Source organism: Anabrus simplex, chromosome 12, assembly GCF_040414725.1.
Source record: "Anabrus simplex isolate iqAnaSimp1 chromosome 12, ASM4041472v1, whole genome shotgun sequence".
NCBI classification, from domain to species: Eukaryota; Metazoa; Arthropoda; class Insecta; order Orthoptera; family Tettigoniidae; genus Anabrus; species Anabrus simplex.
The window spans coordinates 42059583-42079362 of NC_090276.1; the positions used below are offsets into that span (position 1 = coordinate 42059583).

The following is a 19780-nucleotide window of genomic DNA, read 5'->3' on the forward strand; positions in this document are numbered from 1 at the left end:
TAACCTCTTTCAAGAAATATGCAGTCCATTTTGTTTAACGACAACATAAGAAATCCCTTTCGCTTTAGAGCAAGTAGACTGTTGATATATTCTGACATTTTAAACAATTTTTACGTAAGTTCTAAATTCAAGTTATTTAAAAAGAAGATATTTTTAAGGTCCAAAGACTAATATGAAGAATACAAAGCAACTTGTTACTCCAAACACAACAGGTGCTGCTCACCTGAAGAAAAATATCAAATTACAAGACTCATTATCCTTGACAAGGATAACATGCTTTAATTATCATCATCATCATCATCATCATCATCATCATCATCATCATCATTTTGCAGTTCCAGCATCAACCAATGGTTATGATGATGCTTTAATTATGTGTTTGTTAATTGTATAGTATTTTTTAGGACCTATTCTTTGTGTTCATTTTAATCTATACGAAGGGAATGCGGCAGATGATGTCCACATAGGACGAAACATGTCCCGCAATATTCATGAGAACATAATCAAAGGCTTATCTGTTGTGGTGAAAAGGTGGATCTTTAACAAAAAAAAATTATTTGTAATATATATACCGCTTAGTTGAGCAACTCGTGTCCTTTCTCTCAAGTCTTCCCAGTTCAAAGATTGTAATAATTTTGTAATGCTGCTCATTTGTCTGAAATCACCCAGAATAAATCATGCTGCTTTCCTTTTGATTTGGTCCAGTTCTTGGATCAAGTAATCCTGGTGAGGGTCCCATACACTCGAAACCATAATCTAATAAGGCTTTTACCAGTGGCTTATACACACTCATTTGTATCCTCACTACATACAACCCTTAAATACCCTCGTAACAATATGAAAAGATCTGTAACCCATATTTACAATGTCGTTAAAGTGATTTCCCCAATAAAGATCTTTCCTTATACTGTATTAACATCTAGGTTCTTACAGAGATCTCCATGAGGTACTATTATTCCATTAACACAGTAGTTAAAACTGAAAGGACTTTTCTCTTGGTAAAATTCACAGTCTGACTTTTCACCCAGTTGATCAGCATACCATTGTCTGCTGTCGTTGAAACTTGTTTCACCATCACTATCCTTATCTTGATTTCTGATAAGCTGTGGATGGTCTCAAATTTTTTTAAAAAAAAGGTAGATGAGGAGACATTTTTAAAAGAAAAAAGCCAAGATTAATGTACAGAGGTCTGCTTTATTTTCTTTACATATCCATGGAAGATGTAATGCCATTTTGACTAGCAAGGATACATAAGAACATAATCAGCAACTTGTTGCAGAATATAATTGTACAAGGAAGATTTGTTAGAAGTCTTTTAATCTAATTTTTATTTCTAACTAAAACATATTTTCTTCTCTTTTTTTATTACAATGAGAAAAATATACATAGTTTTTGGAGGGAAGCACCTAAATAATTTGTGCCTCTGTATGTACAGTTCCGAGAACACTGAAGTACCTCGCTTCCAAAGTGTAAAACGAATTGTGACCAAAAATTTGATATGTTGTATGATTATCATGAATTAAGAAGCATTTTCAATTTCTTACTTTCTTCTTGTGGTATGCCCATGATATGTCATTCTTCACAGACTACAATAAAGGTACTTTTCACAAGTCAAAGGCACTGTCGTAGAACATTTATTCTCAACTGGCATTGTGCCTAGAATTTCTAGACATCAATACTGTCTTTTTTAAAGTCTAACTTAGCATAGTAGTAAGTTGTAGGTAGAATTAGGATATATTTTTTAAGCCAGGGGAGAAAATAGAATGTTATTCAAAGCCATAGGAGTAGAAGAAAAAGATGGGAGATGAATAGTCACTATCAACTCCTTCAGCTTCTAAAATTCAACTTGAGACTGGATCATATCTACACTGTTGAGTACAGAGCCATCTAGAGTGTAATGAATTGCTCAGTTTAGAATATTTCACAAATTTTTTGTAATAAAATCAAGAAGAAAATCCTCTTAGAATAAGAGGATTCTAACCTGGACACAAACAGACCACTAACTCCTATACACTGAGGTACCTTTTGACTTACATCAGGCCTTCTATACCTTTATATTTCCATGTTCTGAAGTTTGTAAGAGGAATTTATACCAGCTCTAAAGATGGCCATATTACTTTAAATAATACCGGTACCCAAAGAGCTGTACAAAACAGGAAATAGGTAGCCTATGATTATAGCAACATTTAAAAATACAGAAAAATATAAGGAATAACAAGATCTCTCAAAAGCCATTCAGCATTAGTCTACAGGAGGAGTATTTCCTGTTGAGGATAATACATGACACCACCTGGCCATAACCTGAATAAATTACTACACTGAGTTCTATACATTAGTAGGAAGAAAGAAGAAGAAATATTTCAGATACTCTTAACAGATCACAAGAACAAAATGCTAATTCTCTATCATGTTGTCACAATATACCTCTATAAACTGTGAATGGCATACAAATCAACTCCATACATGTATATACAATTTCCACACAGCAAAACCTGCAATGTTCCATAATAGGTCTCTCATTATTTTTCACCACTGATTCAATGCGCAAGATGATCAGTAATAGATGAATGAAATTTGTGCACTTCTAAATCTGTAATGTCTGTACAACTGTCATTGTTTTTCACACTGGTAATATTTAGCATACTTTTTGTATGCATAATAATAACTTATCAGAGACCAGCTGTTTTAATTTTAACTTGTTTCAAACATGTCTCACATTAACACTGATATCATAAGTCTCACACTTCTGGCTTTTTATCCGTTTCACTATCCTTTGTGGCTGCCTGTGTCAATGTCACACCTTCGTAATTGTCCTCTCCTGAAGTGATGCCCACCCTGGGAAAGCTTTCTGCCTTATTGGGCAGGGATACCACGTAGATTGGGGCACTCTGAGCTAGGAAATGCTTGTCGAGACCGACTCCTTTACGACTTGCAATGTCTGCGCCATCAAACCTTATGGACATCTTCCGGCGATACAGTACAATCACTAGCACAAGGACGCAGATGATGAACGCCGACCCAATCGACAAGACGATGATGGCCGTCTGATAAGGCGTGACCACGGACACTGTCGACTGCGATACCACTTCCCGATGTTCCAATGCCACGACGCGGTCTGATACTTGTACCTCGTTGCTCGAGTCGTCTACAAGACGGTTGCTGAATCTTGAACTGGTAATGTCGGCAGTTGCAAGTGTCCCATCATCTACTTCTAGTCTCAGGGTGTGAGATTTTACCTGTAATGAAAATATAAAAGAAATAATCTTAGAGATATCTTTATACATACAGTACTGCAAATCTACTATGAAGAATGGTGACGATGGGGTAGCAAATGGCTAGGAGTGGGAAGGAAGCAGCCGTGGCCTTAATTAAGGTACAGCTCCAGCATTTGCCTGATGTGAAAATGGGAAACCATGGAAAACAATCTTCAGGGCTGCCGACAATGGGGTTCGAACCCATTATCTCCCGAATGCAAGTTCACGCTTCTAACCACACAACCATCTTGCTTTGTGGCACAGGAGCTTTCTGAAGTTACATCTATAATTTGATGGCTGCATATTAGTGAAGGAATGAAGAAACAAATTCTAATTTAAGTCATATATAAAGTAGAAAGACGAGAGTTGTGAATGTTGTCTTCGACTTTGTGACTTTATCTTTGTCTCCTCTTTCTGTTGTTCCCTCCTCTCGCACTGCTCTACCATTATAAGGCACATATGGGGTTATTCAAAAAGGATGGTGGAAAAGTATAGCTGAAATTCAACTGACATACAGAATCCACAATTATATTGCAACAAATGAATTTCATCTTGGTTCTGTATTGACTTACAATATATGAACAAAATTCTCCAAAAGAACTTTATTTCTGGGTCGACCTATTCAATACAATATCAAGATCATGTGTAATGATTCAGTTATTCACCCCCTTTCCCACAAGTACCACTTCAACTGCAGCATATAAGCATCATGAACGCTACTGTTTTGTCTGTAATCTCTTACTACAGCTAGTGTTATAACATTGCTTACTTACCATTTCCTCTAAATGATATGCCACGTCAACTTTATTGCTGCCAACGAGTGAAAATCTGATGTAAGCTGAGTCTGGGAAGATCTCAACATCAATGGCTCCATTTTTGACCTTTGCCTTCAATTTGTCAAGGACAGCCTTCAGACCAGCTGCCATGTGGTTTTCATTGTCACTGCTATAATGTCCATGGAACCCAAGAGTTACATCAACAGCTTTGACCGGCGTTGGGACTGGAAAAGATAAGAAAAGATTGTAAACTGAGAAAGCACTGCACAGTGTAACCAACAGTACAAAGAGGGACCAAGTAAATAACATTACTTAGAACTGCGTGATTAGTTATTTTCAATCACTGATGAGAGATAATAATAATGGCGTATGGCCTCTGGAGAGGCCTGCTGCAGGTCTTTTTCTAGTAGACTGCCTATTAGGCGACCTGCATGTCTGTGAAGATGAAGATGAGGGCCCTACCTAGGATGATTTCTAATGTTGAATACGCCACACACACCCAGCCCCCGAGCCATTGGAATTAACCAATTAAGGTTAAAATCCTCGACCTGGCCGGGATTCGAACCTGGGACCCTTTGAACCGAAGGCCAGTGCGCTGACCATTCAGCCAACGAGTCGGACTGATGAGAGATAAACAAGCTGGATAAACAAAGGAGAAATGAAGACACAAAAAGATACATATAAACTGTTGTCCTCTGAGTCATCAGTACATAGACTGGTTTGATGCAGCCCTTCATGCCATCCTATCCTGTGCTAACCTCTATTTTGTTTGCCGTACACCAGTTTTTAAAACATTTTGGTATAGGTACCATGAGCTGCTAAAAATAAACCAGTCACATTTATCTGTTTCCGACTATATGATTGAAGAAAGTGTGGTATAGTCGGTTCATAGATCTTTTCCTTCTCACTGTCCACTTCTTTGGTTGGATCAATGATTTTTGTTGTATTGTTTTCTTTACTTGATGGCAGTAATATCAATAAGTCTACTGCTACTCTTCATCGCCAGACAGTGAATCTCTTCCTGAACTTCTAAACCTATCTTGGGCAGGGAGGTGGCAATCATTGAGCGAGCTATATTAGGTTGCTTTATACGCAGCATCTCGCCATGGGTACAGTTTCGGAGCACATGAGCCAGTGTTTCATACTCACTGCATTGTCTGCAATGGTTTGTGGTGGAAGAGACCAACCACAGCTACCATTTTAATCATATCCTGCCATTCAGATGTTGTTATTATCCAAAAATTGGCTGATGGAACTTCTGCAAATAGTGCCATTACTTTCCTCTTAGCTGGATATCTGCACCACTCTTCAAATTCATTCTCTCTCAGCTTTTTCAGTTTCCTAACTTTCAGATCTGTCTGGTCCTTGTAAGTAAACCGTAACTCTGCCAGGCATGCTGTCTCAATTCCTTCAAATTATTAAAACATTAAAACATAAGGCAGGATTTTAATTTCTTATTAAATTCATTATCCAATTCTGTAAATATACTGACTTCTTTTGTTACAGTATTATAAAGTGTTGTCATTTTTGTGAATGGTGAATTTGATGTTTTATGACCTTTGAACATGAAATAATTGATAGTGACATGATTTTATTCAAGGAACAAGAAATGAAACGCAGTTTAACAGGTCCAAAGAATCAATTGGCAATATTATCTGGTAAATCATTAATTAGAATTAAAAACAAAAGAGGTCCAAGATTGGATCCTTGCAGTACCCCAGAAGGACCAATGAAATTATCTGAAATTTCACTGTTATATATAAATTACAATGACAGATGTTGGAAATATTCAGTTGAAATATTGATGAATGAAGCTAATCAACTATTTTGAATGCTCATCCAGACAAGTTGGTATACTGTTAACCTTTTTTATTTAAATTATATTTGTTTGTGATATCGACCTCTGTAGTTCTTTTGCTACTACTTTCCATATTTGATAAGAACCTGCATGTAAGTCGAATTGCAGAAGTGTAGAGTGCTGAATGCGAGGAAAGGAACGTTAAGGACGACATAACCACCCAGTCCCCAGGCTAGGGATGTTAATCATTTACAATTAAAAACCTCTGACCCGGCCGGGAATCAAACCCGGGGCCGCTGGGACAGGCGGACGCGTTGCCCCCTACACCACGGGGCAGGACCTGTTAACCTTACTTTTGTTGGAAATGGAGAGAATATTTGCTGCTTTTGTTTTATGAATTAAAAAGAGACCTATTGTGATTCAACCCAACTGAAATATTTTTCATAGACAGGGCATTGGGATTTACAAAGTGAAGTTCTCAATATCCAAGAGTCAGATTTGAATGAATGAAATTGGACTGGTTGTTGCATACTCACAGCATATTTTGGCTCCTCGTCTGAAGGTGGTCGTGTTTGGAAGTTGATTTCCTGCTTCATCTACACACCAGCACTCTGGGAATTTCTCATCATTGCGAGGATAGCACTGAATGGGAGCGAAGCTATATGGGCAAAACAAACAGAAAGGTATGTAATACTACAGTATATACATTAAAGGGATTAATGTTTAATCCTATGGAATAAAGTACAACAAACAAGAAATGACTTTATCCCTGGTCTTTGTAGCCAATAATGTATCTGTTAAGTTTCAAATTATCCGTAAGAAAGTAAACAGTTAGAGTGGCACATATTATCTGCATTATAACTCTACGAGAGTAGCGACACAGATCGATCGGAGCTCTGCAAGATCGACCAGGTCTTAGGATTGTTTTGATGTTGCACACTTCAGTTCAGTAATTATCGGAATACAGAAGAGTTAAATTGTATATACCATTATCAAATCAACTCTGTTTCTTTGATCACGTTACAAGAACTTGGCAATTCATTCAATATGTTCCTCGGCGAGTTGAAATAGTTCAAATTTCACTGGTACATGTAAATAAGCTTTATTAAAAAAGTCCAAATGGCAGAAGAAGCATGAGATTCAAAGTATAGATAAGAAGATAATTTGAATCTGTCAATACGGAAAATGAAATTTATAAATAATAATACAGAAGAAGCATGAATCATGTAGGCTGTTGACAATTTCATTAACTTTCCAGATTGGATAATGAGCATCCACAAATTGCTCAATATCCCAACTTTGTAGTTCATGCACAGTCAAACTCCTCCATTAGCTTTCAGTAATACCACAAGAGGGAATTCCCAATCATTGGTTTTGATTTTTGTAATGATACCAGCTTTTTCCAATGTGTCGAATTCCATTTCTGCTCAGTCGTAAAGTGCGTATGAAATTTCCCCTCTTCTGTGGAAAAATGGCTTTGCCTTTTCTCTCAGTTTAAGAGATACCTTGAAGTTGGGAACAACCAATCTTCTCTTGAAAAATATCCTGGAACTGCATAATAATCTCATCTACATCTTCAACGCTGTGAATCGCTGGACCTATTGTTAACTCATTGGGCCTGAGCCACGGAACCGTTCCGTGCTTTGTTTTGGTGGACCAAATGCTGGACCATGGAACTGTTCCATTGTCTCACCTTACTACGTAATTCCACTTTTCCTCAAGAGATGGCAGAGTGAGTTGCATTTGTGATTTGTGTGGTGACTCTTTCTTTGCAATGTTATATGTTCTTTGCTAATATATATAGATAGTGTGCTTGGTAATATTAGTTTGAAGTGGGCTAGCTCTAAACTTTGAGAGTCGCTTGTAAACAAGATGGCTAAAGAACTGAAATTCACCGATATATAACCCATTTTAGAAAGAAATGATGATTAGGGATGACATTTTTTTCAGTGAAATTAGTAGTAATATTAGTAATAGTGTGAGCAATGCTCCTGAGGAACAAATAGATGTGGAAATTGAAGAGGAAGTGAAAGGAGAAGACTGTGTTACAGCTCAGCAGATGGACTGAGTACAGACCCTAGATGCTGATAAAATAAAATGTTTTTAATCTATTCCTTGTTCCGCAGTTCGTGGTATGAAAGACATTCATTTTCATGTATATTTAAATCTTTAATGGTCTTGTAGGTAAGAAATTTCTCATGATATGAAGCGACACTATATTTCCTTCAAAATAATCCCAGCCCTAATACAGTTTCAATCCAACAAATATACAGGGCTCAATGGGTTAAGTACCTTTGATGCACTTCTCCCAAATCTATTTTCAGCCGCCGTATCCAACTTCTTCCCAACAGAGCTGCGTGACCTTCAATGTAAATGTCGCCTTGAATTGTACGTCCATTATATTCTACATTAACTCGAACTTCCAGCAATCACCTTGAGATCAATCATCAACTCAACAAAGAAAGTCAAGAATTTATTACAATAAGTTAGGTATCGAAGGACTTCGTCTATGATGTGGCAAAAACAATCCAAAGACCCGGTCGATCTCTCAGAGCTCTGACTGACCGATGTAGAGTTATAATGGTAAACCATTAATTAGAATGACAACAAAGGAGGTCCAAGATTGGATCCTTGCGGTACCCCAGAACTGATAAAATGATCTGAAATTTTGTTGTTATACTATATATTACAATGGGGGATTAATTCTAAAATATAGTCATCTTTCTCTTTGAAATATATATATATATATACTATAGGATACAGTCCCCATTTCTGGAACTGTAGCAGCTGTGTCAAGACATCAGTTGGTAAAACAGTGGTTTGGAACTGAAACAGGACTAAAACAAGGAAAGTTTACAGAGGTGCAAGAATGAATCTAATAATGTTTGCTAATTATGTTGTGATCTCGGGGAAGGATGAGGGAGAGGTGCAACAGCAGCTGAATGTTGTGAATGGAAGAAATGAACAATGGGAACTTAACCATTTCAGTACCTTATTTCTTAACTAGCTATCCCCAGTTTTTAACCTCTTTTATTTTAGCCCATGAGGAAGACTGGACAGAGAGTTGAACAACTGCTCATAATATGAAAACTATTCCACATAATTGATTGAAATTTTACAGCTATATTCTATACGCTTTGTAACATCTCTGACTTATTCTCACACTTCTGCAGTTCCCAAATAGAAAGACAGATCCACTTCTTCTAGTGTTTGTTATGTGTTTGCATCCATCAGAATCTAATACAATGAACAAACTGAAATGGTTCTTACCGTCCATCAGTATCGCACTCCACTGTGTAAGCTGCATTGACCGCAACCATCTGCTGTCTGAGAGCCTGGCATCGAGTCCTCATCAAGGGTTGTACAGACTCCATCTCCTTGCCAAGTATCTCTTCCTCCTCCACCAGCATTGCTACATCCTTGAGCATTTCCGCAAGCACAACGGCCATTTCTACAACAACAAAAAAGGAACATTCTATATTACCAACAGTCTACCAGGTAGTAGCAGTAGTGGTAGTAAAACAGCATGGTGGTTAAAACAGAATGCATGTCCATAAACTACAAGTTGGAGAAGCTAGAAAAATCCTCAGAAAAATTATGAGTGCTGTACAGAGGGAAACTTTGGAACAACAAAGAAGTTTACCAGAAGGAGAAGAAAATCTTTGAGGAGGTTGGCATTTGTAGGACATTTGTACATAATGAACATAAATAGACTTGAGAAAAAATATACAGTAAATAGATCAACCACCAAAACAATACACCATATTATAATCTAAAAAGATTGTTTATCAAACAAAAGTGGACATGTTTCAGCTCTTGGAGCTATCACCAGTACACAAACACTTAAATAAGATAAATAGCACCTAAACACATTTGAAAGAAAGATGATGAACATGATTACTTGTAAAGAATAGATTTGCTAGACAGATATGTAAGAAAACAACTTAAGTACAGTAGAACTCAGTAGCACTCTTCACAGGACAAGCACCTATCAAGAAGCAATTACACAAAATGGTAATTTCAAAGAACACTGCCTGAAAAAAAAAAAAGAAAAAAAAAAGAAAAATAATAATAAGCACCCAGGTGTGGTTAAAAGTGAATGAAACTATGCTGGAAGACCATATGCCTTTATTGAACTGATTACAATATGGAATGAAAGAGACAAGGCGTTGACAGTTACAGGTGGAATGTTGGCGGCAGGTGGCCTACATGCCTGGCAATTGTATGATATTACCAACCAGCCTCGTGCAGTTCCACAATGCGGCCTCTGTCAAATGCTGTCAATTGTTGGACAGGCTGTCTAACGCGTCCGTGAGGCATCGCGGGTGCTTCGTACCGCACATAGTCCTTTCTGCACATCTTGCGTAACTGTCTGACGCATAACAATAGGACGGTGCCATCATGAATGCACTCTGGTTGGCGTTATACACATTACAGATCCTTGTAAATCTAATCATTTACTCACACATCAATGGTATACCAAAATGGGATAATATTGGACCACTCCTTCTGTGTGCTTAACTTTTTTTGTCAGGCAGTGCATTTGATTACTCTGAAACAGTTCGGAAATACTGCTGAATGAAGTCAATCATTCAACATAAAAATCACTCTCGCTTGATAAGTGTTTTGTAATATGTGGAAAGCTACACTGATAGTCAATGGTGGCTTATGAGGAAATGGAGAAATGTGGAATTGGAAACAAGCAGACAATGCCCCTCTCTTTAAGACAGGTGTGACAAAACAAGTTTTGAAAATTATCAGGAATCAGGCAAGGACATAGCTCATCATAATCATCATCATTATTTTCAGCTCCAGTTTCCCAGGTGTGGTGTACAAGCGTTCACCACTTTTTCCTGTCAAAGTATAGTTTCTGTTTCTCTATGTCCTCCTCTTGCTGACCTCGGATTTCACTGTGTCTATTTTGTCTGCAACCATTTGTGGATATTGAGATGTACTTTTAAAATGAAAATACTTCAGGTATTTATTTTGCACCCTTTCAAGTTGATACACATGCATTTTGCACCTAGGGCTCCACACTATTCTCATGTATTCCTCTTTTGGCTTGGCCAAGGTGTTGTACAACTTAATACACATTTTTATATTTTTAAATTGCTTCATATTTCTTATCACAAATCCTAAAGTTCTACATGCTTCAGCAACCACCTTCTGTACCTGAGAAGTGAAAGTCAGCTCCTGGTCTAACTCACCTTGATCAGTGTGGCCAACATGCATACGCCTGCGTCCCTGTCGAGCGTTGCAGGATGGTGCTCCGCGGGTGAGCGATCCCTTGATGGGTTCTCCTGCTCTGTTCACACACCAGCACACACCAACGTGCTCCAGACACTGGATGGGCTCCCAGTAGCCGGTATCGGGATCGCAACGTGGCGTGAATGTCTGCTTCTTGTACTTCTCTGCTGCCTTCTGGTTCTTCTCTCGGAGACGTTCACATTGACTCAGGACTGTAAGATAAAGGAATTTTGTCAGAGTTACAGAGAGTTGCAGAGTCAGAATTGTATTGGTTATCAAAGGGATAAAGGATATATTTCTATTCCCATTCAAACCCCTAACCATGAAGTGGACGTAATGGTAATGATCGTACCTAGCACCAAAGTGGTAGTAAATAGAAGCTTTGCAGGAATATTAAAGATTGAAAAGGAGGATAATCCTATTTACAGGGTATGAATCCATTAGCTTATATTTAGCTTACCATTTTATAGGTTATATTTGTGATAATAAATAATAACTTATTGATATGCAGGCTAAGACTTGCAGAAAAGAAGATCTTGAAGATATTTTTAGCAGTACAGTGCATACAGTGAAACCTCGTTAGTACGTTCCTCATTAACACATTTTCTTGCTTAGCACGTCTTCAATTTGAAGTCCCGATGCCCATCCTGTTAAATCTGTATAAAAAATACCCCACTTAACACATCACGCCTTTACCACTTAGTATGATCATAAATATTCCCTAAAACTGAAAATGTTCTTTGTCATCCCTTGTGTACAGAATGTGATTTCCAATAGAGATAAGAGCCCTCGCCACGGGTCGGTCAGAGAAAGTTGCATGATACGAGGAAATGACCTTGAATTCTTAAACACCGAGTATATTACGCCTCTAAGGGATAAGCTGGTAGCTTCGGTAAAATTGAGTTTGAGTCATTGATTGGCAACAAAGACTTTACACTAGAAAAAGACAGGACAGTGCTCATTTAAAGCACAGTAATAGATTCCACTGCGGCTAGGAGTGCTGAATTCAGTTTTCATGTGGTTTTTTTTTTTTTCAAAGCTGTCCTGTTGACATACATGGCTTATGGCTGAGAGTCATCCGAAATAATGCGTCACGGAAGTTACCGCCACAAAATGTTTAACGGAAGTGTAACTCCAGCAACCGTGCAGCCGTTGGTGGATGGTCATGACCGAGAGACGATCATTTGATTTTCTCAAAGGAAAAAGTGGTTTATTTTTTGTTCTGTGTTCTTTGTTCTATGGAAAAATCTTTGTTGTCAGTGAGATTGTTGAATAATCCAGTGTGCTTGATTGTGCTTGTAGTCTGTTTCGCATTCCAATCAGAAGTTAGAAATTTATTTATTCAAAATCACTCTTTCCAACTTCGGAAACTTTCCTTTGCGCACTTGTTTTCTTCCTTCGTTCCTATTTTGCTTTTACGCATTTTCAATTTTGTCTCTGTTATAGGAAGGGGAGTTAGGGACTGGAATAACTTACCAAGGAAGATGTTGAATAAATATCCAATTTCTTTGAAATCGTTTAGAAAAGGCTAGGAAAACAACAGATATGGAATCTGCCACCTGGGCGACTGTCCTAAATGCAGATCAGTATTGAATGGTTATTCACTGGCGAGTCTGTCCGAACCAGTGTCGAGTACTGCCGAAGTTTCATGTTCTAGATGGCAGCCAAAGGCATTTAATCGCTTATGGTGAGTATAACCTCACGAGAAATTCATGCTCAAACAAAGTGACCAGAAAACAGTGTTTAATTACCCACTGGTCAGAAACCTAAGGCTTCGACTAACAATTCACTACACAATTGTTTTAGGAAGAAAGTGATCTGCCATAATATGTAGGTACTGTAGTTACTTCTTTGAGCCCAATGGCAAAAGCATGTCATATCTGTTCTTCCATGTTTTTCACATATTTTATAGTTTCTTGTTACTTTAACAGGCTCCAGTAGAGAATTATTTATATTTGTTCTCTCGACTTTTTCACACTTTTTAGTGCTCTCCTTTATCTCCTGAAACATTACACACACAATGTAAAATGTGCTAATGTGTAAAGTGATACCATCTCCCTGCTGGATAGTTTTTAATGGGATATTCGATCATACATTTTCCCGCTTAACATGATTATTTTCATCGTCCCCTACAGAAACATATTCACGTAGGCCTATATTAAATATGAATTTATATTTATTATTTTAATTTTTTAGCCAGCATAGGACTACTCAGTCAGGTTTATGGAGGTTTTTCTTCTTTTTGTTAGCCCAATACTGTTTCATCTTTTCTGAACGTAATTTTCTTTCTGCTTCTGGAATCACTCTTCCTATTCTCAGCTCGTTGATATTTGTCTGTAGTCTAGTGTGTTTATCTTTCAATATGTTGAGTGTATTTGTTTTGTAATTTAAATCTTCTATTGTCATATGCAACTCTCTCATGTCTTCTTTAAGTTCTGAGATCCATCTAATATTACCGTATTTATGCGAATAATCCCCGCACCCTAACTTTAGGTAGGCTTATTTTGAAAGAGAAAAAAAACCGAAATGCCAACTTTGACGCAAAAAACTGCATCCCAATTTCGTGCCTCAAATTTTTTTTTAATGTGTGGGTATTATTCGTGTAAATACGGGTATTTACACGAATAATCCCCACCACCATATTTACGCGAATAATCCCCACCACTGTATTTACGCGAATAATCCCCACCACCGTATTTACGCGAATAATACCCGCCACCGAATAATTCCGAACCCTAAATTTAGGAAGGCTGATTTTGAAAAAAAATGCCAACATTGATGCAAATAAAACCTGCACCCCAATTTCGTGCCCCAAATTTTTTAAAAAAATGTGCGGGTATTATTCGCGTAAACACGGTATTCTTAACAGTATATATGAATTTATATATTAACAAATGTTTATATAATATATATAGGAACATTGGATTTAAGTATAATATCCTATATTCATTGTCTATTTAACTTTAACAATAAATTAAATAATTTATTTAATATATACATTTATAGTAAATGCACTCCCGATAGACAATCTGTAACTTATTTATAGGAGAAGTCATACATAGAAAAGAGGAACACTTTTCTGTCTTCCTGTATTAGTCTTGATTTAGCACTGGTTTGTTCTCTCCTTATTTATAAGACATTAGCCACACTTAACACAGTGCAATATAAAGATAAATGGCTAAAGAAACCTAAGAAAGGAAAAGCAGGCTGGTCAGAAACAATGTAAACCAGGTATATGAGCGTAGAGAATTGGTGACGCTGATAACTGATTTGAAAAAAGTACCGTATTTATGCGAATAATACCCGCACATTTTTTATAATTTGGGGCATGAAATTGGGGTGCGGGTTTTATTTGCGTCAATGTTGGCATTTTTTTTCAAAATCAGCCTTCCTAAATTTAGGGTGCGGGATTATTCGGTGGCGGGTATTATTTGCGTAAATACGGTGGCGGGGATTATTCGCGTGAATACCCGTATTTACGCAAATAATACTCGCACATTTAAAAAAAAATTGAGGCACGAAATTAGGATGCAGTTTTTTGCGTCAAAGTTGGCATTTCGGGTTTTTTTTTCTTCAAAATAAGCCTACCTAAAGTTAGGGTGCAGGATTATTCGGTGGCGGGGATTATTCGCGTAAATACGGTAATTCAATATCTTGCATGATTGTCATTTTATCAGGTGCTAAAGTTTAAACCAGGTTATATGATTATGAAAACTGACTTACCTGGACAAACTGTGTTGCAAATCTCCTCCGACTCAAAGTCGTTCATGGTTGCACCACACCCTCCATACTCAATCTCCTCGCATTTGTCCTTCTCCGGGTTGAAATACCAGCGTCGCCTTGGTGTGGTCTGACATAACCCTATATCTATAGGCTGAAAGCAAACAGCTCCTGAAATCAGTAAGATACAGGGTGATATAAGAATGTCCTTGTATAACAACATGTTTACTGTATTTCCCCATGTAACCCCAGCATTCTTTTCAAAAAAATTGTATCTGAAAACTAAGGATGCAGGTCTTGCATGTAAGGTTCATATTTTTGTGTGTGAAAATAAACCTTCCCTCATGTCTCATATGTCTAGCAACACGTGAGAGGTAGCCCGTCCAACAGGAAGTAACACAATTGTCCGGAATAGCAGCAGAGTAGGTCTGTTAAAACCTGTGACTTAACCCCTTAACTGGGGAATAGTTTCATAACATCAACCAGCCAGTGGGTAATTATTCACCGCAACGCGCACTTTTGGAATGGGTACAGTAGTGTGTGGCAGATGTAAATACAAAAAACAAAAACAAACCCCATGGCACTACAGCCCTTGAAGGGCCTTGGCATACCAAGCAACCGCTGCTCAGCCCGAAGGCCTGCATATTACGATGTGTCGTGTGGTCAGCACGACGAATCCTCTCGGCCGTTATTCTTGGCTTTCGAGACTGGGGCCACTATCTCACCGTCAGATAGCTCCTCAATTCTAATCACGTGGGCTGAGTGGACCTTGAACCAGCCCTCAAGCCCAGGTAAAAATCCCTGACCTGGCCGGGAATCGAACCCGGGGTCTCCAGGTGAGAGGCAGGCACGCTATCCCTACACCACAGGCCGGTGTAGATGTAAATACTGAATAGAAAAATATATTTTACTTGATTTAAATTATGAGTGATATAGTAGAAATTCAATAGCATTATGTTATTACCGTTTTTCGTGTAAACCCGTAAATATATACATATATACACAGTGTGTTCATACAAAAGTGAATTTAAAAATTGTTCCTTTCATTATTATGATGATATTTTTCAAGTTTTCAGATATTCATCAATAGGTTCTACATACTTTCTGGTTCATAGGTCATTCAGAAATTGCGCACAGTGTGGTAAATACGGAAGCAAGGGCAAGCACAAAGTGCCACGTCACATTCCTCACAGTAGTAGACAGTTTCCCGTCGCCTCTGATTTGACAGGCACACAACACAACGTTTTCTTGAGTGATTCCTACATCCTGTCGGCGGATTCTCAGATAATTCAACGCCTTTCCTAACCAAGCCATTATCACATCACACGGAACAGTTTACCATCATATACAGACCAATTTACAAAAAGTTATCAGGATATGGACAATGGAGTTCGCAGAACAACTGTAAACAACAACAACAGCGACGACAACAACTCGCAAATTTAGTTATTTCAAAGTACATATAAACAAATAAATTCTTTACGAAGAATTTGGCGCGGACCGTACGAGGCAACACGAGACAGCTGTTGGACTGCCGCCTAGGCGCGAACTACCCAACTGGCGTGAGAACGGATAAAAATAAATAGGACAGCAATAATCACATCTAATATGAATGGAATTTGTTTTAAATTACGATAGTAGATGGCAGAAGTGATTAAGATTAGTCAGATGCCTATAGGAAGCTAACCCTACATCAGAACACATTTAGAAATACAAGAACGCCTAAAGGTGTCAAACCCAATACTCGTGCGACAGCTGTTGACGCCTTTAGGCATCAAACCCAGTTAAGGGGTTAACTGTTTAATAGGTTCCTGAAATGGAACACTGAAATTGACTCAATCACAGACAAGTGGTTCTGTATAGCATTCATACACCTTTGGAGATCACACTAATCCACAGAGAGATAACATGAAATGCCAGTATACCTCATTCCTGTCAACAATATATGTACGGTACTCGCTGTGATTGGTCAACACGAGAGTTTAAAATGCATTTTGGACATGGTACTTTGCATACATTAAAGGATTGCAAGTTTGCTTTGGTAAAGGAAAGGGGTAACAATCATTTAAAGTGAGCAAAAAACTGGAAGTCACTGCTGAAGTTAGCAGACCTGAAGTCCCGATGCAACAATTCCTTTCAAACATGGTGATGTCTATGAGTGTTTGTACTATGTTTCAATTTGTAATCTCATTATTTACAGTAAAACATGCAGTTTCTGTGTCCATCTATTTATTTTGGATGAAAATATGAAGATTATATATACCTTAGATTACGTTTATAGCCGGCCCCGTGGTGTAGGGGTAGCATGCCTGCCTCTTACCCAGAGGCCCCGGGTTCGATTCCCGGCCAGGTCAGGGATTTTTACCTGGACCTGAGGGCTGGTTCGAGGTCCACTCAGCCTACGTGATTAGAATTGAGGAGCTATCTGACGGTGAGATGGCGGCCCCGGTCTAGAAAGCCAAGAATAACGGCCGAGAGGAATCGTCGTGCTGACCACACGACACCTCGTAATCTGCAGGCCTTCGGGCTGAGCAGCGGTCACTTGGTAGGCCAAGGCCCTTCAAGGGCTGCAGTGCCATGGGGTTTGGTTTGGTTTTAGATTACGTTTATGACTCTGATAAATGTGCCAGTTTATGAACGATGTATAGCCTATGCTTCCGCAAATTTTGTTTACACACACCCAACCCGTTAGTCACTTTTTAAAATGTTTGTTTCATCACTATCATACAAATACTGAACAATTATTTATCAATGATTTTAAGTGTAATATGCTCCACAAGCATATGACCCAAAGCAGACACTGCTGCCACCTGAACTGTGCACTCTGATAGGCCGCAGATGCACTCTTGCTGCAGAGAATTATTTCTAATGTACTGTACACTGAAATACAAAAATTGTAATGTATCTATTTTCTTTGAATGTGTAAATACAGGTTAATAAAATCATGTCTGTTAATAATGAGTGCAGTATAAATCCAACAAGAATATTTTAAAAAGATGGGTTGTTGTGAGATCAGTGTCTTTTTGTAATGTAAGTTGTGTATTTAGCCCAAAGTTGGGTCTTGTTTTATGAAAATTTCATTGAAAATAGAGCGAGGAAAATTTCATAATCACATTCGAATGTCACTACTGCTGTGTCGTGCCGAGCATGTTAGCTCTCTTACTTGGTACGTAAGTTGCCCGCATTTCAAACAAGCCAGCCCAGTGGCCTCAACTTTATTATAAAAGATTCTAAAACTTACTTGGTTTGGGGCAGCAGACAGCGTATTCACCCAGAGGACTGAGATGGCACCTGTGAGAGGATGGACATGTATCTCTATTAGGACCGCACTGCAAGACTTCAGAGCTTCCCTTGACAAGCAGAGGATGTCCAGTCAAGCACGGGTTATCACGGCGAGGCAAACACATGGGTACAGGAGGGCAAGGTCTATCGACGCAAGATACTTCCACCAAGCGGCACGCCTCACCATCCCCACGGCAAGAGATCTCTTCGCAGGGATCTCTGCAGTCGCAGGTTGGGCAGCCGTCCATATCCATACGATAACCATGTTCACACGGCTGACACTTGTATTTGGGACACTCGCTGGGAGCTGTGGGGGGAAAATATGAAATCAAACAACATGATAAACTTTCATTAATTAATTAATTAATTCATTCATTCATTCATTCATTTACCATAAACCTTTACAGTATCTATGGAAGGCCAGGGAAAAGGGACAAGCCCCCTACACGTGGTGACCCCTGACCTTGACAATATTTATGGCTTATCTTGGTCCATATTGACTACTTACAGTGAATCAAGGAATTTAATTTGAATCCGCACTGTCAATGTTAAATATACTGTAATAAAATCAACATAATGTTCATTTCACATCGTACATGTTTCGAGAATCATCATTTATTCTAATCAAGTCATTGGATTTTGGAAAATATTATTTTTGCTGGAAGAAGTAACTATGTTTATTTTATTACACTATATCGTTGCTGCGCCTCGAAACACCGCTATGTGACAATGTTGAGGGGGAGATATACTGACCCGTGGCACACGTATCACTTAGAATGAAAATTTGTTGATAAGAGTTCATGCAATACTAAATCTTAGAGGACAGAACCTTTCTGGTCAGAGTTCTAAGCTGAAATATTATCACATAGCTGTTTTTCTAAGTGAAATGACTATATGTCCTATTGAGGTGGCCCCACGCTGTAGGGGTAATACACCTGCCTCTTACCCGGAGGCCCCAGGTTTGATTTCCGGCCAGTCAGGGTTTTTTCTTACCTGGATCTGAGGGCTGGTTCAAGGACCATTCAGCCTACATGATTACAACTGAGAAGCTCTCTGATGGAGAGATAACAGCCCCAGTGTAGAAAGTCAAGAATGAGAGGATTCATCGTGCCATACTAGACATCTCGTAATCTGCAAGCCTTCGGACTGAGCAGCGGTCGCTTGGTAGGACAGGGTCCTCCGAGGCTGTTGCACCATGGGGTTTGGTATATATTTAATACTAACAAGGCGGATTCAAATTAAATTCCTTGATTTACAATATATTGCAATTGAAATAAATTTTCAACTTAATAAGACAGGATCAGTACAGCACATATCGAAAAGATGTTGATTACAGAACAAAAATAGCCAACTGAACACCAGTAGATTTTGAACCCACATCCTTCTGATTTCAGAGTTGGATATGCTTGCCCACTATGGTGGCTTAGGTCATATTTGTTCTGTTTGAAAGCATCTAAGCTATAGATTCAGAACTACTGCCAGCTCAACTGCAAAGTGCATGTAAGTTGCCTGCTGTGGGCCAATTCAATTAATATCTGAAGTTTGTGGGTTCAGATCCCATTCAGGTTCATCTGGCCACTTTTGTTCTGTTACATGACATCTCTTCGATATGTACTGAACATGGCCTAATAAGTAAATAATAATAATAATCGTATGGCCTCAGCTACCGTTTGCAGACATTTCGATTTGACGCCATCTGGCTG

At 38.5% G+C, this 19780-nt stretch overlaps 1 protein-coding gene across 1 annotated transcript in view; it reads right to left on the minus strand.

Annotated features, from left to right (window-relative positions):
• Nucleotides 1-1174: 1174 nt before the first annotated feature.
• LOC136884433 (thyroglobulin) overlaps nucleotides 1175-19780 on the minus strand; it is a 304800-nt gene continuing 286194 nt past the window's right edge. Inside the window, exons 16-22 of the mRNA XM_067156595.2 lie at nucleotides 18037-18384; nucleotides 14799-14966; nucleotides 11036-11287; nucleotides 9099-9279; nucleotides 6365-6486; nucleotides 4028-4254; nucleotides 1175-3236 (exon numbers count right to left, since the gene is read on the minus strand). Coding sequence (XP_067012696.2) covers nucleotides 2739-3236; nucleotides 4028-4254; nucleotides 6365-6486; nucleotides 9099-9279; nucleotides 11036-11287; nucleotides 14799-14966; nucleotides 18037-18384 — 1796 coding nt within the window. The 3' untranslated portion in view covers nucleotides 1175-2738. The remainder of the gene's footprint in view (nucleotides 3237-4027; nucleotides 4255-6364; nucleotides 6487-9098; nucleotides 9280-11035; nucleotides 11288-14798; nucleotides 14967-18036; nucleotides 18385-19780) is intronic.